Source organism: Apus apus, chromosome 1 (genome assembly GCF_020740795.1).
Source record: "Apus apus isolate bApuApu2 chromosome 1, bApuApu2.pri.cur, whole genome shotgun sequence".
In the NCBI taxonomy this organism is placed as follows: Eukaryota; Metazoa; Chordata; class Aves; order Apodiformes; family Apodidae; genus Apus; species Apus apus.
In genome coordinates this window covers 27,403,257-27,428,790 of record NC_067282.1, presented here as the reverse complement: position 1 = coordinate 27,428,790, position 25,534 = coordinate 27,403,257, and the positions used below count along the sequence as shown (strand labels likewise).

The window sequence follows — 25,534 nt, the reverse complement described above, 5'->3', positions numbered from 1 at the left end:
GACTCCGCCGCCGTTCGAACCTCCCGCCGCCCGGCGGGGCCCGGCCGCGGGGCTTGAACTGGCCAATGGCGGGCGCGGGGGCGGGAGCGGCGGGGCGGGGCGGGCGGGGCGGCCGTGCCCCCGCCGCGGCGGGAAGATGGCGGCGGCGCCTCCGGCCGCCGGTAGGGGGCGGGGCCGGCTCGGGCGGCGGCCGCGGCCTGGGCTGCCGGGGGCGGCCGCGGAGGGGAGCGGCTGAGCGCCCGCCATGGACAGGTTCGCGTGGGCCAGCGGGTTGCTGGAGCTGGGAGAAACGCTGGTGATCCAGCAGCGCGGCGTGCGCCTCTACGACGGGGAGGAGAAGGTGACGGGGGCAGCCTTGCGCGGGGCCTGGTGGCGCGGCGGGGCCTGGGGAGCGGGGGAGGGGAGCAGCGAGCCCTCCGCTGCGGGAGTGGCGAGGAACGGGCCCAAGGGGCAGGCGGTGCCAGGCGGCCTGGCTGGCGGGGCTGTGAGGCCAGGAGTCCGAGGGGGCCTGGGCTGCTGAGGGAGCCTCGATCGGGGGCCTGGGAGGACGAGTGGTTTTGCTCCAGGGCCTGGCAGGGTTCGGCGCTGTGTGAGGAGTGTGTAGGGAGGAGATCCAGGCTGTGTGGGAGCGAGGAAGGCCTCGGGCGGCGTGTGGCACACGGAGGGGGGGGCTGGCACCCCCACAGGCTGTGCGGCCGGTGTCGCTGTCACGGCCTGTCGTGTCCACGGCCTGGGCTGTCACTTCCTGCCTCGGGCCTTGAGCGCTCCCCGCCTGGCCCCGCACGGCGAGCTCCGGTTTCTGCCCTCCGTGTCGTGCACCGGGCCCCTCACACGGTTCCCGCTTCGGTCACCCTGGCAGCCGCAGGGGCTCCGGTCCTAAGGGCGCTCTTTTGCCCCCCGCTCCGCCCGGAGCCTGCCTGCTTCCTGCTTCACTTCACTGCGGGACTCACTCCCGATCTCTTCATTTTTCCACACCACCGCAGCTGCATACCCTCACAAAAAGCGGAGAAAACGTGTCTCAAGGCAGCAGTTTGCTCTTACTGTCTGATAAATAACTTTTCAACAATAAAATTAATGGGAGCAGTGCTCCTGTGTGATAGGCCAGGAGATTTCAGGCTGTGCATAGCATCTTATTAGGTTGTTGTGCTTTTTTTGCATTACTTTTACTTTCTTTATCAGCAAACAGTTTTCCAGAGCGAATAGTCCTGTTTAAAATACGATATTTAAGAATGTGTGTGTATCTTGCACAGCATGTGGAGGAAGGATAATTCAGGATTTCCTGGGGGAAAGTTTATACAGTAGAAGAATAAATTTTGCTTATATCCATCTAATCCTTTTATGCTGTTTTTCTCCATTGTTTCCAAAAATGTATTTATTGTGTTTTCTGAAAAAAAGATAATGTTCTCAAAATATTAGGTTGTTGTATCTGGTTGCTGTGTTGTGGTAATGTGTAATGTTCCCAAGATCAATATTTATATAACTTACTGGTTAAATTTGTTATTGATCTATTTTATTTTTCCTGATTAGGTGAAATTTGATAGTGGAGTGTTACTGCTTAGCACACACAGACTAATTTGGAGGGATCAGAAGAATCATGTAAGTCCCCTTTTGTCTCTTTATGTCATTCAGTTGTAAATTCCATAATAAACTACAGGTAGCTTGCAATGAAAAGACTGCACACGGAGAGGAGATTTTTATTTCCTTTGTGTGTGTTTTGTTTTACAAGTCTAGTCCATTTTTTGGTCCACAGTGGAAAGAAAATTACATACAGGATGTTCTCTCACCCAGTCCTGCTTTAATAAAATAATCATGCAGAGAGGAGGAGGTATGTGAGTGAATCATAAGTTTTCCTTTTTATGGCACAAAACCAGAGGAGAAAAGAGATTGGTATCATGCACTAAAAACATTGATTTTGAGACTAAAGTTGAATATCTCAGGCAAACTCGTTTCCCATACCCCTTGTCTAGCAATACTTTTTCTTCCTCATTATTTTGATGTCCAAGTTTCCCTGTCTTCTGCTCCCACCATATAGTCCCAGACCATGGTTTGCTATTAGTTTGGTGGCAGTATGATTTTGTACAATCTTACCCTCCCAGCTGCCAGTCCCTGTGCTGAACCATCCCTTCAGTAAGCCAAAATGTCTATACTGCTATGGAGAGCTGACTGGGAGGTTAAGTGGCAGTGCCAGAGCTGCTGAATGCTTTGAATCACCAAGCCACAGCCTGAGGCTGCAGGCTAGAAATGGGTGAGAAGGAATACAAACACTTTCCAAGGTAGACTGTGATAGTGTGCACCACCTTACAGCTGCCATCGAAGAAGTCCTCAGAACCAGGTCAAATTATGTTTGATTTGGACAAAGTCTTTTAGACACTTAGCCCTGGAAGCCAAAGTTTAGACAGAGCATGTTCACATGACAGCTTTTCAGAGGTGAGCTATATTCCCCTGGACTAGTTTTGTGTAAGGATAGCTAAAGCACCTCATGTACACAAAGGCTGTTCCTTACCAAATACCACATCCTTGCTCCAAAGCAGGGAGCTACAAAGAGCCTTCTGAGGGTAAGGTCACCAAGGATGTTCTTTGTTTGGCAAAGCAGTCTGGTTTTTTTCATTATGGATTGTTTGCAGGAACAGCAGAACTATTTTTAGTATAAATTTTTCAAAACGTTTTGAGAGGTGTTCCTCAGAGTTACTCTTATACAAATCAGGGGTTGATTGTCCAGATCATGAGCTATTCTGTATAAATTAACGTGTGGTTTTTTTTTGGCATGGTCAGCACAAGATAATTTATCTGTGCAAAACTGTCTGTGTTCATAATTTCTTAGTTCTTCATCAGCATCTCTTTTTGAGAGGTGGGCATGTGCTGCAGCATGTCCTTCTTCTAACAGTCTCACTTTGGACTTTTTGCTTGCTTGGAGTAACATTAAGCATTATGGCTTCAGCAAGTCTTAAAACTGTCCGTATCCCTATTCTCTCTTGCCCAACAAAAGAATGACATTTGTCTGTTTTCCTCAACTTCTCCCTCTCCTTCTAGGCCACACATTTCTTGTATTTATCCAAGGTCATTGAATTTGCTAAATCAGCAGAGAAGAAACTTGGAGAATAATAAAAATAGTTTTATTTTAACAAATGAGTTCTAACAAGCTTGATTAACAGAAGGAGTAGAAACATATGGCCAGAGGATTGGCAAAAATTACCAGTTGTGATCAGGGGGATAGAAATATAAATAAATTTGTTATTGTGGTAAATAAAGCTGATTCTTTTTCAAGCTCTTAGCACTGTAACATGAGGAGCATGGTACCCTCTTATTTTCACTGTGACTTACTGGCTAAGCTCACCTGTGATACAACATCAGCCTTAGAAACCTTAGCTAGCTTACCTAGAATAAACTTAGAGGGACTTTCCTTTTATTGTGTCAGCAAACTTTAGTAATAAATGGGGTGCTTGTCGTTAGGTTCACATAGCAAAGTTCTATAAAAACAGACAGCTGTGTTTTATAGCTATTGTTACATACCACCTGCAGCTAAACAGGATAGAAAATACAATGACTTCCAAAGGAAAATGAAAAGTAATTATTTTATGTTTGTTACACAGCTAGTAGATTTGTACAACATTTTGAATCATATTATGCATAATGTGAGCATGAGGCATTAGAAAAGAATCTCCAAATAAACTCTCAGCATTTTTAACATGTCTCTGTATCTCTTCCTCTTGCTTTTCTCCCTAGGAAGGGGTTAATTTAATTCCATGTGCTTACAATAAGTTAATAACATTTTAGCTGTTAACTAAATGAATCAGTCATTCTGACAGTGTATGTACCGTATATAGTTGTACTCTTTTGTCAATTTCAAAAAGTGTTTTTTTTAGCAGAAGTATAATGTTGCCTATATTTCAAGTACGCAGAGCAGTGTGAGCATTTAACAAACAGTAACTGTTGTATGTAGTGGCTTTAGAATCTGGAGCCACAGAAGAATCTAGACAGCTTGTATTAAACGTTTTTAGAACAGGAAGTACAAGCCATGGTCTTTTGCGAGGAGATATTTACTCATTAGTCAGAGTTCCTGCATATATACTTCCCTCATCTCCAGTTTAATGAGGATTTAATTATTCCGTGGAAAGAGGAACAATTTTGGTAGTGGGAGACTAAGAAACCTCTCTAACAGTGTTGATTTTATCCTGATGTTAGGCACACCCTTGTGGCAGATGGAAGAGAGGTTCAAAGAGGGAATGTAACCTGTGTTTCCTGCATTCTGGGTGACTGGGTCCATCACCAAGCTATTGTGTGGAAGAAAATGTTCGCCAGAGGATATTCACCAAAACAAGACCAGGCACCTAATTAGATGCTTTAAATTACTTCCTTGGGAAATTTCTGTCTAAAATGCACATAGAAGGAGTTTAGCCTGGATAGGTTAGTCTCCCACAGATGGATACAGTCTTGTTTCTTGCTCTGCTTTGTCTTGTCCAGTAAACGTGTGTTGAGATCCATCAAGCCCTGGATTAAGTCCTTGGGTTTGCGACAGGTGGAGAAATTCCTGTTCCACTCAGAGGATAGTCTAGTTTTCTGGATATTCAACACTTAAAAGACTGCTGCTTTTGAAGATTGTTTTAGCTACCAAAGTTAAATCAATGCAAAAAATGTTAAGAATCTCTAAGTATGGTGCACCTACAAGGATAAGCTGTAGTAGTGTGGAAATTTTAGTGTTTTGATCTTAGATACTTCAGATTTGTTAAATTCCTGAGTCCTTCTGTGATTCTAGCTTGAAGTGTCTAAAGTTTTCACACTGACACAAAACCACTTGATTTTAGAGAGTGAATAGTTAGGATATTGCTTTAATTTCACTTGTGTTTCTGTTGATTATTCCAGGAGTGCTGCTTTGCTATACCTCTGTCTCAGGTCGTCTTTATTGAGGAACAAGCAGCTGGGATAGGAAAGAGGTAAGGAGATAGTCATTGTCTTTTTCAGATGGGTAGTCTGCACATGCTTGTTATGGGAGATACTCCAGATTATACATTCGTTCATGGTATGCAAATTTGCAAATTACATTTCCAGACTGACAGCCACAAAAACCTGCTTCCCTCACTTGACATTGAATATGTAAGAGAGTCATGACAAAGCAGTGTTTGATACGATTTGTTAAATAATTGTCTTGTAGTCACTTAACAACCAACTGTTCTAGCTTGCTGTTTTCATTTGATTAATCATAAATTACAATAGTGATTTTGCTGGATCTAAATGTGAAAGCTGCTTTTACTCTTTTGTGTCACAGATCTCCTTGGGGATAGAAACTCTTCCAGATCCCCTATTATTCAACTTCTCGTGATCATATGATTGTTTTTTAGCATGGAAATGCTAGCGATGATTAGAAGGGATTTAAGTGTTTCCACTCACTTGAAAAACTAATTCAGTGTGGTATGTGTTTAAAAAAGTTTCAAAAGAAAAGGAATATTAACAGGAGAAATATATATGCAGTTGACATCTGCTTGCAGCCTCCAGTCAGATGGGTAAGGTGATATGCTGCGGGTATCCAGCAGAGATCAGATAATTCACTAGTGCTAGAAAAGTCAAGTAAATAAAAAACCCATGAAAAAAATATCAGTAAAATGAAATGGGAATGGTGGACTTGAACTTACGCTGTGATAGCAGTCCATTATGTTCCTGGAATCATGCTATCTCAAGTGGTAGGTGGTAGGTGTCATTTTAGACTGTTATTTCCATGCATGTTACCTTTGAATGTTGGTTTTGGACAAGTTCACATACAGTGTTCACAAGTGACATGCAAGTGGGGTACATTCAACATAATATCGAGACTTTCTGTTTTCCTGTGACAAAAATAGTGTATTTTGGCAGTAGTTCTTGCAAGTCAAAAGACAAATCAAATGACTACTTGACTTATTTTTTTATTTAACTAAAATATGTTTCAGAAATTATTGCTTGAAATATTAAAATTTGTGATGTTCATTTCTGAAGAAGTGATTATGGGTACATTTTAAATCTGTGAGATGTTGCTGCTTTTAGAAGTTTTAGCAGGTTGTGAGCAAGATCTACTATAATAACTGCATCAAAATACTTAAATGTTGATGCACAAACATAAAGCATTATTTGATGTACTTTAGCTCTTATATGAGGTAAAGTTAATACAGGTTTTGATTAAATTGTTAACTTTGATTTTAGAAATATTTTTTTAGGTGTGCCAACTGCCTCCTCTCTTTAACTTTTTCTTAGTGCCAAAATAGTAGTTCATCTTCATCCTGTTTCTTCAAACAAAGAGCCTGGTCCATTCCAAAGCAGCAAATATACCTACATCAAACTTTCTTTCAAAGAACATGGGCAGATTGAGGTTAGTACCCTGCAAGCCCAGCACATCAGATCTTTGGACATGCCTTTTTCCTGTTGCTGTGTTACTGATAATTTTCCATGATCTTTCCTTATTTACTTTTGAGGTGGAGCTTTTTCAATACATCCTTTTTGAAGACCAGTACTATGAGCCTTCTGAGTTCTATACTTTGGTTAAATAATGCAAATAGACTTCAAAAATTGTCAAGAGGCATTTTTAGGCTTTGGCCTTAATTCAGTAGTTTTATTATGATCTTGCACTTCCTTTTAAAATCTTTTAAATTGAACACAGGGTATTCCAAAATTTCATCTCAGAGATTTGCTGAATGTTTAACATGTTTGTAGCTAACCCTCTGCTGAGCAGGAATCAAGCAGCTTACTCCTAATAATCTCTCTGATTTTATTGCTGAACACCTTTTGTTGTCCCAGTGCTTTGTTTAATTTTATGTTTTATAATTCTTTAATTTTTTTACCTACACCAAATCTCAAAGGCTTTGAGTATTCTAAGAAAATGGAATATATTTTTAAAAGAAGGGTTATCCTAAAAAATAAAGGAATTGCACTGTGTAAAGAAATCTCACAATATAAGATCCTCACTTGAACAGACTGAAAGCTTTAGCTTTTAACAATTTAAAATGTCATACCTGTTCACTGCATGAAAATCAGATTTTCAACTTGATTTAGCTATAAATGTTTTACTATGGTTACTGGTTACCTAGCATATCAGTTACACTCTGGATCTTTTCTTCGTGAACTCAGAATGTTTTCCTGTGAACTCTGAACAACCATAAGAATGGAACACATTTTCTTTCTGGATTTTGGTCAGTGGGATACACTTCCTGTTAACTAATTAACGAATGCCACCAGCTGATGTTAGCAATATACAAATTAGTGTAATTCATCTGAGGGGTTGTCTTTATACTGTTCAATTAACAGATCCAATGTAATTGGATTGTTCAACTTTCCTTGCTTTTAAAAGCATGCCTCTGAGCAAACCTCAGCATTTTTAGCTTCAGCATGTTCTGGAACATTTTGGATATTTGGAAAAGTATTTTACAATAGAAATGCTTATGTGAGTTTAACTAGTAACTACATTGCTCCTCCTCTAATATTTTTGAATTACAAACTTCAAAGTAATATTTTTAAAGAATGAACATTAAGATAAGGAATGTTGCACTGTAGATGTGTAGGTGTTACCATGTCTTACAGTGAAGTTCCTTTAATCTACCACCAAGATGCTAAAAATACCCAGAGGTACTCTGCACAGTTTATGAAAAGCCTGTTGTCACTCTAATGTTTGCAGTTCTACAGACGATTATCAGAAGAAATCACACAAAGGAGATGGGAGAGCATTCCTACTGGTCCAACCATTCAGGTTAACAAGGATTCAAGGGTAGGTGCAGAGCTTCTGAGTAGAATCTGTATGTAATCTTGTTTCCACTTCTTGCTGCCTCCATATACTGCATCTGGTGTGCCTCTAACCAACACTGTGGGCACATGTAGGAATTCAGCTTTACTTTGTCTACTTCATCACTGGCATAAATCAGTTTCTCTTTTCAGTTTTCACCTGGTACAGAACACTGAGGCCTCTCGTCCTTGAATGTGTTTAGACTTGAATAGTTGATAGTGAGCTCCATTTTTTTTATGTAGTCAGACATACACAAACACACACAAGCAATTACGCAAATACTATACATATTTGCATATTATTTTATTCAGCACAAGTGATCTAATGAAGCTGAAAGATTTTTTTGTCTTAATCACAGAATGTTAGGGCTTGGAAGGGACCCCGAAATATCATCTAGTCCAACCCCCCCGCCAGAGCAGGATCACCTAGAGCAGCTCACACAGGAACGTGTCCAGGCAGGTTTTGAATGTCTCCAGAGAAGGAGACTCCACAACCTCTCTGGCAGTCTGGTCCAGTGCTCCATCACCTTCAAATTGAAAAAGGTTTTCCTCATGTTTATGTGGAACCTCCTATGTTCCAGCTTCCCCCATTGCCCCTTGTCCTGTCGCTGGACATCACTGAGAAGAGCCTGACTCCATCCTCCTGACACTCGCCTTTTACGTATTTGTAAACATTGACAAGGTTGCCCCTCAGTCTCCTCCAAGCTAAAGAGACCCAGCTCCCTCAGCCTTTTCTCATAAGGGAGATGTTCCACTCACTCCCTTCATCATCTTTGTGGCTCTGTGCTGGACTCTTTCAAGCACTTCCCTGTCCTTCCTGAACTGAGGGGCCCAGAACTGGACACAATATTCCAGATGCAGCCTCACCAAGGCAGAACAGAGGGGGAGGAGAACCTCCCTTGACCGACTAACCACACCCTTTCTAATACACCCCAGGATGCCATTGGCCTTCTTGACTACAAGGGCACATTGCTGGCTCATGGTCATCCTCCTGTCCACCAGGACCCCCAGGTCCCTTTCTCCTACACTGCTCTCCAGCAGGTCAGCCCCCAACCTGTACTGGTGCATGGGGTTGTTCTTCCCCAGATGCAAGACTCTACACTTGCCCTTGTTAAATTTCATCAAGTTTCTCCCTGCTCAACTCTCCAGCCTGTCCAGGTCTCCCTGAATGGCAGCACAGCCTTCTGGTGTGTCAGCCACTCCTCCCAGTTTAGTGTCATCAGCAACTTGCTGAGGGCACACTCTGTTCCCTCATCCAGGTCGCTGATGAATATATTGAATAGTACCAGTCCCAGTACTGACCCCTGAAGGACTCCACTAAATGCAGGCCTCCAACTAGATTCTGTCCCATTGACCACAACTCTTTGACTTATTTCCTTCAACCAGTTCACAATCCACCTCACTACCCAATCATCCAGACCACACTTTCTCAGTTTAGCTGGGAGGATGCTGTCAGAGTTGGTGTCAGATGCTTTACTGAAATCAAGATAAACCACATCCACTGCACTACCATAATCTGTCCACCTGGTTATGTCTTCATGAACGGCTACGAGGATGGTCAAACATGACTTCTCCTTGGTAAAACCATGTTGAGTGCTCTGAGTGACCTTCTTATCCTAGAGACAGCCCTGAGGATAAGTTGTTCCATCACCCTTCGAGGGATGGAGGTGAGGCTGACCGGTCTGTAGTTACCCGGGTCCCCCTTCTTACCCTTTTTGGAGACTGGAGTGACATTTGCTTTCCTGCAGTCCTCAGGTACCTCTCCTGTTCCCCATGACTTAGCAAAGATGATGGAGCCTAGCAATGACTTCCGCCAGCTCCCTCAGCACCCACAGGTGCATTCCACTAGGACCCATCAATATGGATGTGCAGATTGCTTAACTGATCCTTAACCCAGTCCTCATCAACCAAACTTCCCCTTTTTCTTGACTTGCTCTGGAGCCTCAGGCATCTGGGGCTCCTGAGGACAGTGTCCAGCAGTGTAGACAGACAAATAAGGCATTCAGTAACTCTGCCTTCTTTGTACCCTCTGTCACCAGGGCACCCACCTCATTCAGCAGTGGGCCTACGTTGCCTCTCATGTTATGTTTGTTTGCAGTGTATTTGAAGAAGGCCTTTCTATTGTCCTTGGTCTGTCCGGCAAGGTTTAATTCCAAGAAGGCCTTAGTTTTCCTAGTCGCCTCCCTATGTCTTCTGACAAGAAGACATATTCCTTCCAAGTGGCCAGCCCCTCCTTCCATGATCTGTAAACTGTCTTCTTCTACTTGAGTTTGCCCAGCAGTTCCCTCTTTAACCATATGGGTCTCCTGCCTCTCTTTCTTGATTTCCTGCCCGCTGGGCTACACTGCTCTTGAGCTTGGAAGAAGTGGTCCTTGAATGTTAACCAACCGTATTGGGCCCCTTTACCTTCTAGTACTCGGTCCCATGAGAACCAGGACCTGTAATTGCAAGGTTCCTTACAACTGCCTGTAGATGGCCTCATCAGCTTCCTCATTTTGATCAGGTTGCCTGTAATAGACCCCCACAACAGCATCACCCATGCCAGCCTGCCTCTGAATTCTCACCCACAAATTCAATTCAATCCTCATCTGCTCCTGGACAGAACTCAATACATTCTAGTTGCTCTCTCATGTAAAGAGAACCTCCACCACCTCGCTTTGCTGACCTGTCTTTCCTAAAAAGGACAAATCCATCCATGACCGCATTCCAGTCACGTGAGCTGTCCCACCATGTCTTTGTAATTGTCACCAGATCATAACCTCTCAACCGCACATGGATTTCTAACTCCTCCTGCTTATTCCCCATGCTGTGTACATTGGTGTGCAGGCAATTCAGAGAGGGAATTGAGCACTTAGTTTTCACTTTTTTAAGGGGTGGTAAGCCTTCTGATTTTCAAAAATGCTAGGACACTGCCCCACAAATGCTGGGATGCAACATCCAAGGGCCTCACTAGCATGTCCAGTTACATCCCACTCCCCTTCAAACCTAGTTTAAAGCCCTGTCAGTCAGCCCTGCAATCTCTTGCACAAAGACCCTCTTTCCGCTTTGAGCAAGGTGTTCCCCGTGAGGTGCAAGCAGGCTGTATAGGCTATCCTGTTGTCAAAAATGCCAAAATTGTTACAGAGACACCAACTACAAAGCCATCTAATAACAGACTGTATTTGTCTGTTCATTCCAGTGTCATTGTCTGCAACTGGAAGAAGAGACAAAAAAATAACCTGTGCCCCAAAATCCCTCACCACCCATCCCAGTGCTCCAAAGTCTCTTTTGATTGATGGTAAGCTGCAGGTCCCAGCTTGCTCTCCACCTACATGGAAGATCAATAGTGGGTAATAATCTGAAGACTGTACTAAACTAGAAAGCTTATTAGTGATGTCCTTAAAGTAGGCTCTGGGGAGACAGCAGACTTCTTTGTTAGGAAGCTCTGCCTGGCATATAGGACCCTCTCTTCTCTTCAGAAGGAAGTCACCTACAACTATAGCCCTTCTTTTCTTTCTGGCAGTTGTTGTTGTAATGCGGGTGGTAGGTCTTTCTGAATGTGGATATATGCCCAACGTCCAGATCTCCATTTGGCTGGTCTTTCTCAACCAGAGCCTTATATCTATTTTTCAGTGGCACCTGGGGTGCTGAGGTGGGCAAGGAAGGAGTTCATCTGTTGCCACAACCACGAACAAGAATTGTGGTTTCTGTGGGGTTTTTTGTGGCTGGGAGTCAAATATATAACATGTAACTTTTACATAACTCTTTGGAACCTATATATGTTTGCTTTACGTGTATATTCTAAATGGACAGTTGTTACAGAGGATCTCTTTGTCGTATGTTAGATTGCCTTCTTTGTGTCTGCATACTTTTAGGTTATAAAATCTGAGAAACGGGTAGATGTTGTTTCTGTATATGAACATGTTGGATATATTAATGTATTGAACACGTACTATATGAATGAATAGGATGCTTTAAAGTTTGTTCAACCTCAAATCACGTCCTCCCTTGTAAATGTAGTACCTAAAAACATAGCTGCATTTGAACTAATAGTAGCGAAGCCTGTACTGTGCATCAAGAACCACATGATGAAAATGCCTTAGCTCCTGTTCTTGTTTTTAAGTGATAGCAAGTAATTCACACCAGTGCTAAGTTTTGCAGTCAGAGATTTGATGGCTGGCACTGCTGCCACCGAAGTACCAACCTTTCTAAAAACACGGTTGGCATCAAATTAAAGGTTCACCATCACCTCCATTCTGATAATTCTCAGCAATATAAATAAGGCTGCACTTAGCATTGTGTTTCTGTGGCTGTGTTTCTTCAGACTAGATTTCTTGAGGTAAATGACATTTAGATACACTCACACATTTCCACAGGTCTAGTACAGATGTTCAGATGTATTTGGGAGGCTTTAATTCAGATGAGCTGTAATGCTCAGTCTGAATCAGGCTATTAAGCATCTTCATATTAATAGCTTCAATATAATAATCCTATTATCTCTTTGCTACAGCAAATTCATACACACTGTTATTTTTTCACTCAGCATTAAAAAATACTTTCAAGAAATATATGAAATAATGTAGGCATGATATGAGCTCTGTGGAGGAACGTTTCCTGTCTTCTAATGTAAGGTTTTTCACAGTGAGGCGGATGAGAAAACTTAGCATTTCCTATTTTGATTCCTTTCATTATTTTCTTTTGCAGGCAGGAAGAATAAGGGCTGTAGGAATTGTAGGGATCGAAAGGAAATTAGAAGAAAAAAGAAAAGAGACTGACAAAAACATTTCCGAGGTAAATACTACTTGAGTTTCAGTGTCAACCACCTGTCTGAGTAATTTACATTCATTCATACTTTCTTTCAGGAGCAGCTGAGACTATTTATTGTTTTTGTTGATAAGCCTGAGTTTATTAAGAGAGTATAATTTACAGTTATTTGTTCAACTGGCTTTTTAATACATGTAAAGGTACTTCATTTAAACAGTTCCTTTCAGGAAGATTGTTCTTTGAAACTAACTGTGTATTTATAAAATAAATTTTGGTAGAATTAGAAATCTGAATTCAGTGACTTTTCATCAGGGAAAGCAAACACAGGCATCTGCAGAAAAGGCTATTGCAAGTTTGGGGAGTTTTTCCTTCCTTTTTCTTTTTGCAGCTCATTTTGGTTTAAATTGAAAATGTAATAAGAAGAATATGCTGATGCAAGTGTCTACACGTAAGTCTGGTGAAGTTAGGTTTTCATATAAATATTCAGGTTTTAAATGTTACATTTCAGCTTATAGCAAAATATTCTCCAGTCCAAGCGTCAGCAAGATATTACAAGTATCTTTGTAACACACCTGGGCTGGATGGAGACTGTCCCTTTCCCCAGAAACAGAACACTAATTGAATTCCAGATATCAATACTAATGGACAAGAGAGGCAATTAATTTCTTCATGTATACCTGGGAGCAATATCCTCAAAAATAGTATGGTTCTGTCTTGATAATAGAGATTAATACAGAATTACTCATAAACTACCTGCAACAGATTTGTTCTTGTGGCAAAGCTTTATAGGATTCAGTATGTCACAGTTAAAAAGGCATTCACTGCTCTAGTATATAAGAAAATGAGGTACCTTTGCAGGTTGCACGCTATTTCTGATACTGCTAGCATTAAACTTTTTATTTTCTGTTTATGAGGAACATAATGAATGAAGTTCTGTGTGTAGTTTAAAAGGTATTGTGGTTACATGTGTGTGTATATAGTTCAAAAGGTATTGTCTGGCTATTTTTTCCTTTAGTAGCTTTGTCAGAGGGTAAAAGAAATCCATTTGTATGTGTTGTATGAACAGAGGAAAGCCATGACTTGTAAAATCCTGCCTTCCTCCAGCTTTAAATGTTATAAATGACTTAACTTTAAAAATGGTGCCCTGGCTTCCAGGAAAAGGCTTCCTGCATCTGCTGTTCACTGCTGATAAGAATCCAGTTCTTTAGCCTTTTGTTTATCTGAGGAAGTTCCTGTTAGGTGTGTGCACATTCCCCTTTGTTTCCAGACCTGCCCTCAGTGAGTCAGAGAGAGGAGGAGTTAGACACAGCATGCTGTTTATTTAGCTAAATCAGGGGTTCTTTTGATGAATGATGTTTTCATGCAGGTTATAGAGATTAGAAACAAGCTGGGAAAAGTCTTGTTAGAAAAGTTTTTGTTGATATCATATACAGGTATAGTAGAAGGCCTTTGATTTACACTACAGATTATAATATTTCTTCTTACTTCCTGATCTGCCAAATTCAGTACTTTACAATAGGTTCCCCAAAGAGAAGCTTTTGTTTTGATAGTAGTAGATTATTGTTATACAGTGGTATATTTTCTTTTTCTTCCCATGAACCCAGCTTAATTTTGTATATCTTAGTTAGATACCAAGTGTTAAGAGAATAGAATTCCCCAGTTAGCAGAGAGACACTGGCACCATTAGGAGGGATTCAGATGAAAGGCAAACCCTGTCCCTTCCTGGAGGCATCTCTTCTGTGTGTGTTGAATCTCAGACCAGTAAGTTTCTAAGTCAGATGTCTAAGCTTAGATGGCAGCAATTGAGTCTTCCTGCATAAACTCTGTTAAACGTGTTTTTCTAGTAGGGGATTAGTCAGAATAACCTAGTAGTCACATAGAAGCAATGGCTAGAAGCTAACTGTAGGGAAGATGAGTCATTTGACAAAACTAACTGAACAACCTTCTTTGCTTGTGGCGGACAGGGTTGGGTGCTGCTGTCAGGCAAACTTCAGCTGAAAAGGTCCTGGAATTTTTCTCACACCAGTTGTTCAAACAAGGTTATTTTAAAAGGTTGATCACCTGGACATGTTGTCATGTATTTGAGAGACCTAGCTGAGAAGGCTGAATGTGTGTTTCTGAGGATAGGAGGAATGAGAATTGCTTTTTAATATAGTTGTATTAACATAGTTGCTAACTCTTTTATTTTCACATGAATTTTTTTATGCTAGCTGGTTATCATCACTAAAACTTTAGCATTTCAGTATACCTTTGTCATTTAAAAAAATATGTTTCTTTTAAGCCTAAAAATGTAAATGCCTTTTGTGGGTTGTTGTAGAATTGTTGTATTTGACACCATAGCAGTTTACTAAGCTTAAGAGACTTGATATAATTGTCACCCTATGATGGATGTCCAGTTTATTAGGTATTTTTGTGGAAACAAAATACAAGGTTTCTTGGACTACAAAATAATTATTTCTACAAATATTTGTTTCTTCTGCTTTAGCAGGTATTTTGAAAACTAGAGTTTTCAGAGGATGCTTTTTATCTAGCTTTTATCTTATTTAAATCTGATCGTTTGTCTCATGGACCTTTTTTCATTCATTTTTTAATTGTTTTTTTATTTATTTATTGTGGTAGCACCACTGTTCCTATGTACGTGATACTTAAATGAAGAGATGTTCTCACACATTTTTGGAGGTTTTGTCTCTTCAATTACACATACATGTGAATGAATATACCTTCTTCCTTGCTCATTTTAAATGACTCTTACTAACTTAAGTAACATCTGCTGATTCAAATAAAATTTTCTGGTCAGGCAGAGTACTTCTGTAGCTTTACAGCTGGCTTGCTGCTGGCCAGAAACAATAGATCTCCTTGAGTGAGGGTTAACTGCTGGAAGAAAAACTACCATCACTAGCAAGAAACCTTCCTCCCGCTTTTAGGAGAGCATAATAAACTTGGACAGTCTAATCTTTTCTGGGCCTCAGTATCTCATTGCTCCTTCCTATACATGGTCTCCATAAATCATATTGAACTAGTGTTTACATGCTAGAAAAGTGTGTGATTGATTCTTCATTCTTTGTTGTTTGTGGATTGTATAATTTTTACTTTAAGACCTAATATAAACCAGTTATATCAACCATTTATATATAATACCTCTCATGGTAACATACTAATCTAAAGGATAGCAGCTCTTAGGAACAGCTTGGATATGTGGACAAAAGCAGCTCACTGTATCCATGAAGCTGAATGCTGTACTCGTACTGATCTGCAATGTCTGCTTTTCATTTCAGGCTTTTGAGGACCTTAGCAAACTAATGGAGAAGGTATGGCATGTGTCACTTACCCAAGTAGACTTATGCTTGTTTTATCAGTTTTAAATGTCTTTTCTCTGTTGAGCTGAAAGTTGACTTAGCCATGTGTCTTTCTTGGTAGGCTAAAGAAATGGTGGAGTTATCCAAGTCAATAGCTAATAAGATTAAAGAAAAACAAGGTGACATCACTGAGGATGAGGTAAATTAATTTTGTTTTTAAAGTTGACAGAAATATTCCTATGCAAAGCAAAAAACTAACTGTTTAATAAAACATGTAATGTTAATAAAGAACATTTCGAGGTTGAGGGTTTTTGTGTTTTAATTCTATATAAAGTAAAAGTGACTTACTTGCTTGGCGTTAGCTTTTCTTTTGACCCTTTCTTAAGAGGAAAGATTTTACTGCCTCCATGTAATTTTTTTTCATTTTTGACCTGTGCAGGTCAAAAATAAATTAATCTTGCCATCTCTTTGCTAGTATTTGACTTTATTGGTAGTTAACTGAATGGATTTATTCACCAAATATCAAAGACTTTTAACTAGAATCACTCACTAACTGATGTACTTTAAAGTGTATTTATTTATTTGTTTAGACTATTAGGTTCAAGTCTTATCTACTGAGTATGGGTATCGCTAATCCAGTTACTAGGGAAACACATGGATCTGGCACACATTACCACATGCAGTTGGCGAAGCAACTAGCTGGAATATTGCAGACACCATTAGAGGTGAAGTACCTAATTTTGCACAAGCATTTTCTGTGTGTTTCTGAATTTTGATGTGAATGTGTTTTGGCTGTAGTACCGTGCCTCTTTTTAAAGTCTCAAATTTAGCAGCACAGCCTCATATTGAATGTTTATGGAAGGTATAGATACTCTCTGAATGGACATGTCTAAATATAAGTAAGAATTTTTCTTTGGATTAGTGATGTCTCAACTTCGAATTTGCAAAATATCAGTGATATTTAGAAAACTGTCCCCACAGTCTTTCTTCTGTTTGAACAGCCTGTATTCATCCTTTGCTGCAGAGTATGACTTTTTTAAAGGCAGAGTGAAACAACACTGACTTTGAAAATATTAGTAATCATTCTTTAAACTGCTTATAAGTTACATGTTTTGCAAATATAGCATAGAGTTATTACATAGATTATACCCCTTAGTAATATATAATATTTTAATGTATCTAAAGCTATTAAAGAACTTGGGATTATCACCAAAAAGTTACATTTCATGTTGCAACTTAAAAGGCTGTGTGTCTACTAAAAAGCATATATGTTACAGTGTTTCTGTTAAAGCTATGTGCTACTATCATGGTTTTGGGCCCAACATGGCAACAAAGGAACAGCCCCGTGGCCATTCACTCAACTCCCCCCAGACACACACACACTCTGGGATGGGGAGGACAAAGCTCATGGGTCAAGACAAAGGACAAGGAGGGTGCTTCACCGATTAAGGTCACGGGCAAAACAGAATAAACTTGCGGAAAAATAATAATTTAATTTCACACTAATCAAACACACACAGGGCACAAACAACACAAAGAGCAGGGCTTGCATATGTTACCCCACCCCTCCCTTCTTCCCAGGCCCAAATCACTTTGTTCCCTGTTTCTTTCCCTCCTTCCCCCCAGCGGCACAAGGGGACAGGGGATGGGGTTTAGAGTAAGTTCACAGGCTGGTGGTTCCTGCTGCTGCTTCCTCCTCAGGAAGAAGGATTCCTCCCATGGGAGAGAGTCCTCCACGAACCTCTCCTTCATGAGTCCTTTCCCACGAGGTCCGGAGCTGCTCCAGCCTGGGCTTCCCACAGAGTCAGGGGCTGCTTCGGGAACAAACTCCCCTGGCGCCGGGGTCTTCTAAAGCTGCGTAATCAGAGTCCACTGGCAGCAAATCCTCTGGCCACAAAATCCAAGTCCAGTGGCCAAGTTCACCCCTCCTGGCAGCTTCAGGGAATGTTCCACCATGTTCCTCCATGAGTGCAGGAGGACAGCTGCCATCTCGCCATGGGTTGCAGGGAAGCTTCTGCTTCGACACCTTCTTCCCCATCTTCCTCACCAACCACCAGCACCGCTCTCCTCGAGCACAACACCTCTCCCCCTCCTTTCTGCTTAGGTGTTGTATCAGTTATTTTGTATGTTAATCACTGAGGCGCATCTATTGTCCCTCTAATGGCTCCTTGGCTGGGTTTGGAGCAGGGGGAGCTTCTCAGCTTCTTACTGGAGCCACTAGTGGGGCCCTTGCTACCAAAAAGCCCTCCAAACCAAACCAGAACTGCTACCTACTATGATCAAAATGGAAAACTGAGTGTTTCTGAAAAGTAAAAATGGTAAATTGATTGATAGGTTTAATATATTGAAATGTCTTGTTCCTGTGATTTGTTCTCTGCTTTAAAATCCAAGTAATTACCAGTCTTTGTATGTAGTATCAGTATTTTGCATTTTAAATTGATCAGATAAAGATGTAACAATTGACCTCTCATGCCAGAAGGACATGGTGTTGCCTAGGTAGATTTTTTTTTTTTTTTCATAAAGGCCCATCATTTAGCTCCTCTGTTTTACCTGTTTAATCTGTCAATTGCAAGTCAAGACACTCTTTTTACTGGATTAATGCTATTTCTCTTACCAGTCTTGTGCTTCCTGCAGGAGCGAGGAGGGATCATGTCCCTGACAGAAGTGTACTGTCTGGTAAACCGTGCACGAGGATTAGAGGTGAGAAATGGGTTTTATTAAATAGTTTATATAATGTACCTCAGTGTTAATTGAAGAAAATCAAAGAAAAAGGGTAAAAATGTTCCCTACCAGCCACTCGCTCTACCTGTCTAGCAGCATGAAGTGCTCAACCCTTTGTTAAAATTAGGGCTTTTTTACGTTTTTCCTTTCTCCCTCTTCCATGCAATGTTTATGTATCCTCTAAGAGTTGTCATAATGTGTTATGCTTTTTACAATACCATATAAAAGGAAATCCATCCTTGTCTGGAAAGAAAGCATTGAAAGGACAGAGAATAGTAAAGAATGGTTAAGTATTTTTTCTACAAAGTACATTCATTCTTTCAGTAAACCTGGCAAAAACATAGAGTAAGGGAACAGAAAGGAGCATAGTAGCCAAGAAAATAGACTAGACAATAGAAAGGAAGAAAATAAACAGTATTGTGTCACCTGATACACTTTATAGGTGTAGTTACTAGAACTGTTTCTTCTGGTGTTATACTGTATACTTGAAATGCAAGCTGTGAATAAATATGTTTTACTATTTTAATAGTTGCTGTCACCAGAAGATTTAGTAAATGCTTGCAAGACACTGGAGTCACTGAAATTACCACTGCGGTAAGAGCTTAGAGATGTGTTTGTAAAATGTGGCACTCACAAGTCAGATCATGGCACTTGGGTGACTGAATAATTTACCTGCAGCAGATACAAAGTCACCCTTTGCTTAAAGTGTGCTGCTGTGTGCACCAATATCCACTCTGCATTAAAATAAAATTTTTAACTATGGCTTACTTCACTAGAAAGACAATCTATTCTTTTCACTTCCAATACGTTTTTTTCAGACTGAGAAGAGTGTTTAACTGTGCCCAGACAAATACCCTGCTCTTTTCAGTCTCATTAGATTTGAAGGTGCTTTTAATGTTCATTTTACAGAGCTTTTTTTGTTTGATTTGATTTTTTTTTTCCTTTTGTAATGTGGTTATAGGTGTGGATACATTAGAAATGTGACCATAGGGGTGTGCACTGGGGTTTGACTCTCTTTTCATTTCAGGCTTCGGGTGTTTGACAGTGGTGTGATGGTGATTGAACTTCAGTCTCATAACGAAGAGGAAATGGTAGCTTCTGCTTTAGAGACAGTAAGTGTACTTCATTTCCTTTAGTATTCTGACCATGCTGGGGAAATTTAAATGCGTTCGGTATAAAAACTTGAGGCACAGGATTTCCTTTTGAGGTTTTGAAATACAGAATATTCCACTTCCAAATCTTCTAACAGTAATACTTTATTAGCACTTTTCATCTTCAAAGTGCTGTGTGGGCAATAACCTTAGTCATTCCTTAAGGAGTAAATCACTTTTCCATCTCTTTTCAAACTTTGTTAACCTTCAGCCTCCCTCCAAATCTTTAGCTCTGTAGGCTGAAATTAATGGTTTGTATTAAGCACTTAATTTATCAGAAGTGGACTTCAGACACAGTACACAATGTGCTTGAAGACAGTGAAAGTATCTCCTCAATGTTGATACAGGCAGTTGTCTGGTATGGGTTTTTCTCATAAAATAGCACATTGTGTGTGTAACATCTTGAACTGAGTTTGCTGCTCTGAAGAGCACTCAGTTGGATGGTAGTGCTTATAGAATTAATCTAGCTTCATCAGGAAAATGAAAATACAAATTCCTGTGTGGGAAACCTTTGTAGTCTTGCTACCTCTGCACTCTTTAAAGTTCTGCTATCCCATTATTTAACGCATTTTCCAGTGTCTTTCAGTGGGAGGTAATTTCTTTGTTTTTCATGAAGTTGAGTAGAAGCTGATTCAGTGTATCCAAAACTAAACATCAAAGTTGAAGAGGACTTTGTCTTAGGCAGTCAAGCAAAAGTAGAGCAATCACAGGCACCTTTTCACATGGTACATGAAGTAGACTCTGCAGAGTCTTTTGCATTATTGTTACCAAATAGCCTTCTCTCCTCAAAAAGGTGTTTAGATAAATGTATGTAGGTGTCTAAAACATCCCAACCTCAATTGTCAAAACTAAAATACTTAAAACTTTCAATATATGTTACTTCATATATCTTATTCAGTTTATTTTATTTTATTTACAGAAAAATACCTAGTTCATTCTAGGGTTTTTTTCTGATTATTTTTTGTTTCTAATTAATTTGTTGCCTTCAGTAACAGTGCTTATTGCTTTGAAAGGAAAGGAAAAGCCTTTTCTTGATAACAAATGAGGTCAACTGCAAAAATCAACAGATGGTAGATTTATTACTGAAGTGCCTTTTTTCTTTTATTTTCATAATATGATACCTTGAATTAATAAAAAAATGTAAGGGAGGGGCTTTGAATAAGGAAGGCTGGCCTGCAAGGGAAAGGGAAGATGAGATCACACTTGTTGCCAAAAGTGCCTTGTACTTAATATATAGTCTACAGTAATGTGAAACTTCTGAGAAGAAATGAAAAAAAGTCACAGGGTCTCAGATAGGAGAGAGTTGTGGTTTTGAAAGGCTGGTGAAGACAGGAAATGACAAGGAAGTCAAGGAACCCAAAGTCACCCTTGGTGGGAGTAGTGGTTTTGGAAGGAAAAATAATTAATCATTCATATGCATATTAGATTGTGTGGCTGACTTCCATTACTCAGATTTGATAACTTAGCTTAATAAAAACTCAAGTTAGGACTAATTTATTCTGACTTTCTGTAAAAAGACTCCTGCTGAGAAGGACACAAAATAAACCCCTCCCCACTCAATTATGTGGGAAGCAGGAAATAGCAACTACGTCTGGGTTTACAAGTTTTCTTGAATCTGAAACAATGGAGAAGTGGAAAAATTATAATAATAAAACATGTTTATCTGTAGTAATAAGTCTGGATTTCATATATAAAATTGTAAGCATCCACATGTCCAACCTGTGTGAGAGGATTTCATTTTAGCATGTATTAACTAGCATGGTTGAGACAATGGGACCAAAGTTTTGACTCCCAAGACTGAACCAATCTTTTGTGTAATCTGAATGTGATGGTGGGTTTTACTGAGCCCTCTAGTATGCTGAAATGTAGGGCAGAATACTAAGGTTGGGGGATTTTTCTGCAGGCAGTGAGGATATTTTAAATCCTATTAAACTCAAATTCTCCACTTCCATCTAAGATGACTTAAATCGATGACCTGCCCTGAAGAGGTCTGTTATTTCCTCACTTAGGCTTCACTGTTTGCAGAATCACTTGGTATAGTTGGGCTGTGTAAGTACTGTTTATGGCAGCATAGTGTTGTCAGAGCTATTCTGATTTTTCCTCATTTTGTCCCAAGGCATCTTTTAAAAAAATCCTAGGGAAAGCATATAGTGTAATTTTTTTTTTACACATTTATCTCTTTTCTATGTTCCTCTTTTATTCCTGGCAGTTTTCCCAGGAAACAGAAGTTGTATTTTTAAGGGGGAATACTCATAATTAGTTGTACTTTTTAAAAAGGCAAACAAATTAGCTGTCTTCACAAGGTACTGCTACCAATTTATCACTTCACAAGGCTGATTCGGTAGCTGAGAGAACTTCTTTGCTCTTTTTATGTCATAGTTTGTTATTTCGTGTATTTGGTTTTTGACAGGTATCTGAAAAGGGTTCTCTAACAGCTGATGAGTTTGCTAAGTTGGTGGGGATGTCTGTTCTCTTAGCCAAAGAAAGGTAAGTAATAATTGCTGTGCTTAATAATGCCTTCATTATCATGTTGACCTGAAGTAATACAGCATGTCTTGTGCTTTCTCTAGGCTGCTTCTTGCTGAAAAGATGGGCCATCTTTGCAGAGATGATTCAGTGGAAGGCTTGAGATTCTACCCGAATTTATTTCTGACACAAAGCTAATGTAGTATGTGTAGTTTGTTGTGTAACAATTGAACAAGAGAGCAGAACCCTTCCAACAACTGACTTTAATAAGTTTATTTTGTTAGTGAACTGCAGCAGTGATGAACATTGCAATGCTTTACAGTTCTCAGGTATTTCAAGTGCTGAATCCTCTTATGTGGAACTGAAATGAAATAGGAGTGACTAAGTTAGAAGCTTGTTAATTGTGTCAAGCTGGTTAGCTCATGTTTCAAGTTTCATTCAATGTGCTCTGTAGTTTCTCATTTCATGAGAAGTCAGATGAAGATTCCACTCAAGTGAAAGCAGAGAGAATATCCCTGTAGTCTGCTGTGAGGATCAGCACCCAGAAGACAGGTTGCTGCATACTCCAATTTCTGTTTGTTTATGTCTAGAGTAACAAAGCAGACAGATGTATCCGTAATGATAAGAAAAGGGACTTTGGTTTGTACTAAGGTGTAAGGAACAAACCAGGGTAGAATAACCCATTCTCCCTGAAGTGCTAAACTGTTTTCTCAGAGAGGGTCTTGGGGTTCTATGAGATAGAAAGAACCTGCTGCAGAAGAGATTAACTTATGTTATTTGAAAACACAGTGTTTATTTTGTCATGTCTTACTCTAATGTCTCAGATAGAAGCATTGTTAGCACAGACTTCCTCCCTTCTCTTTCCATGCCATCTTCCTTCCTGTCTCACTGTGTTGCACTTTGGGTGCTCTTTCTCTGTCCTCTCTTTATGTAGCAAAGTGAAGTAGCCTCCTGTCACTCTACCAGACTCTGCTTTAATGTGCTTGGTTTTTATATTGTCCTTCTAATGAAAGATCATTTGTTTCATCAGCCTATTACCTGTTTTGGAGAGACAGTTCATTTGTTTTATAGCTCATATGCAAAAACCCACATGCTTTCAATACTGAGGGGAGGAAGAAGACTATCACCCTGTATTTAATAGTCATGAGGGATCATATTGTTGGGTATTTCTCACCCTGTGTTCACACTGAATGCAATTTGATATTCTCAGTTTTAATAACTCCAGTGGAGTTGTTATATTACTTGCAGATCTGTTAATGCTAATAATTGTAAGTGGATGTTTACCATCCACGTCACATTTTTGGCACTTTGAAGCGACCAGTTTAATAAATAACAAAATTAATTCAAGGTATGGGCAAGGACAATATACAGATAACTGCACTGCAGTTGCATTGGCCAGATTGGCATACTGAAAGAGAGAAAACAGCTTTTAAGTGCCCAAAAATATTTTCAGAACTATTGTGATGTTAGCAGAGCTTAGACAAGGGTTAAGAGCCTGCTGATAAGCAGTGCAATGCAGAGATCCCTACAGTGATTATGCTTTTGGTCCGTAGGATGCTGATTTAGATCCTTGGAATTGTGTCCTCTTGTCACAAGCAAACTTTTATGCAGTGCTTTCTTTAGGGCAGTTTTCCTCTGTTTCATGAAGGTGCTAAAACTAATGGATTTGACACAGCTGGAGGAACCGGTTCCATTCAGTTCTTACTGTGTTAACCATGTAGTACGATCTCTTCAGGATGGTGTGGCTGCTGCTGTTCTTCATCCTCCCCACAACCCACAGAAGAGATCTGTGTGAGGTGCACCAAGCATCACACATCTAAAGGGGGACTGAGAAGTAAGAAATTCAGAAGCAAAAAGCTGCTTTGTGATAATCTGTTTTTTTGCCCGATACCCAAACACGTCAAGGGAGACCAGTGGTTTATAGGACTGAAGCTCTCCCCGCAAAGGGGCATGTCTTCTGCAGAATGAACAAAAATGTGAGTCTGAACTCCCAGCTTCCCTTGCTCCAACCATGAGTATTTCATTATCTTCATTAAGCAATAACAATACAGACTATTTAGAAAGATGGTACCTTCTTGAGCTTTTCTTTCCCAAGATTTTTCCTTGACCTTTTTTTTTTTTTCTACAGGGAAGAAATCTGTAGGGTAAATTATATAGCTGGTTTAGAATGTAAACATATGTGTGAGAAAATGAGACAATTACTACTAGAAAGTAATAAAAATTGAGTGATTTTCTTAGATTGTTCTGTTGTTTCTTTTTTCTTCCGCTGTGTTCTGGGCAGCTTTAAAATCTTCACAGAAAAAAATATTGAGATTCTATGGGGGCAGGTTTTTAAATTACATAATATTTTTGCTGTCTTATTTTGTACCCAGAAAGGTACAAGACAGTTTTGATTGTAAATGAAGAGGTGGCTGTGACCCTTCCCAGGCTGTAGGTGTCTACACAAGTACCAGTTTCATGAGGGAGCCAGTCTGAGTCCAAGCCAAGCATATACCTGTGCTAGCACAGGAAAGGCATTTGACAGATTTGAATGTTTTCCCAACTGAAAGTCAACAAAAATAATGTATCTGATACCATACTGAGAACCAGCTGTTGGGAGAACAAATGGAGTCCTCAACACAGGAAGGACCTGTTGGAGCGAGTCCAGAGGAGAGCCACAAAAATGATCAGAAGGCTGAAGCACCTCTTCTGTCATAAAAGGTTGAGAGAGCTGGGGTTGTTCAGCCTGGAGAAGAGAAGGCTCTGGAGAGACCTTATTGTGGTCTTTCAGTACTTAAAGGTGGCTTACAAGGAAGATGGGGACAAGCTTCTTAGCAGTGCCTGTTCTGATAGGGGGCAACAGTTTTAAACTAAGACAGGGTGGGTTTAGACTAGATATGAGGAAGTAATTGTTGTATAATGAGGGTGGTGAAACACTGGCACAGGTTGTCCAGAGAAGGGTAGAAGCCCCATCCCTAGAAATATTCAGGGTTGGGTTGTATGGGACTCTGAGCAACCTGATCTAGGGGAAGATGTCCCTGCTTATTGCAGGGGGTTTGTATTAGATTACCTTTAAAGGCCACCTCCAGTTCAAACCATTCTATGAATTATGGCTGGCTGGTATCATGGTTGTACATCACACTCCTAAAATGCCATTGCCCTGTCCTATTTTCATTGGTACTATCAGCAAAAAATCTATTTTCTGTATTGAAGCAGAATTATTGGAGAGAAGAAAATACAGGAGCTGCCATTCTCACAGATCATCCCAGTTTAATACAGAAGGTGCCTATATTAACCTAATTTCCTTTCATGATTTGATTATTCCTAGAATATTTGAATCATGATACATAAACATTATCTCATTTTGCCAGGGCTGCCTGATTATACAGTCCTTTGAGCAAAGGTTTGTAACACAGCTCTGTTCAAAAAGTGTTTAGTTTT

General features: G+C 40.2%; 1 protein-coding gene across 1 annotated transcript; it reads left to right on the top strand.

Annotated features, from left to right (window-relative positions):
* Window positions 1-193: 193 nt before the first annotated feature.
* On the top strand, window positions 194-24,351 carry VPS36 (vacuolar protein sorting 36 homolog). The gene is made up of 14 exons (XM_051607955.1): window positions 194-340; window positions 1,528-1,596; window positions 4,861-4,931; window positions 6,220-6,334; window positions 7,634-7,723; window positions 12,421-12,507; window positions 15,756-15,788; window positions 15,898-15,975; window positions 16,367-16,501; window positions 18,411-18,476; window positions 19,027-19,091; window positions 19,525-19,609; window positions 22,059-22,135; window positions 22,219-24,351. The coding sequence occupies exons 1-14, from the start codon at window positions 245-247 to the stop codon at window positions 22,310-22,312; spliced, it is 1,161 nt and encodes a 386-aa protein (XP_051463915.1). The 5' UTR covers window positions 194-244; the 3' UTR covers window positions 22,313-24,351.
* Window positions 24,352-25,534: the final 1,183 nt, after the last annotated feature.

Bases quoted from the DNA above. Each gene is read 5' to 3' on its own strand.
- VPS36 (XM_051607955.1), top strand. From the start codon at position 245: ATGGACAGGTTCGCGTGGGCCAGCGGGTTGCTGGAGCTGGGAGAAACG. The intron at 6,335-7,633 runs GTTAGTACCCTG...TAATGTTTGCAG, and splicing joins AAGAACATGGGCAGATTGAG to TTCTACAGACGATTATCAGA. The intron at 22,136-22,218 runs GTAAGTAATAAT...TGCTTTCTCTAG, and splicing joins GTTCTCTTAGCCAAAGAAAG to GCTGCTTCTTGCTGAAAAGA.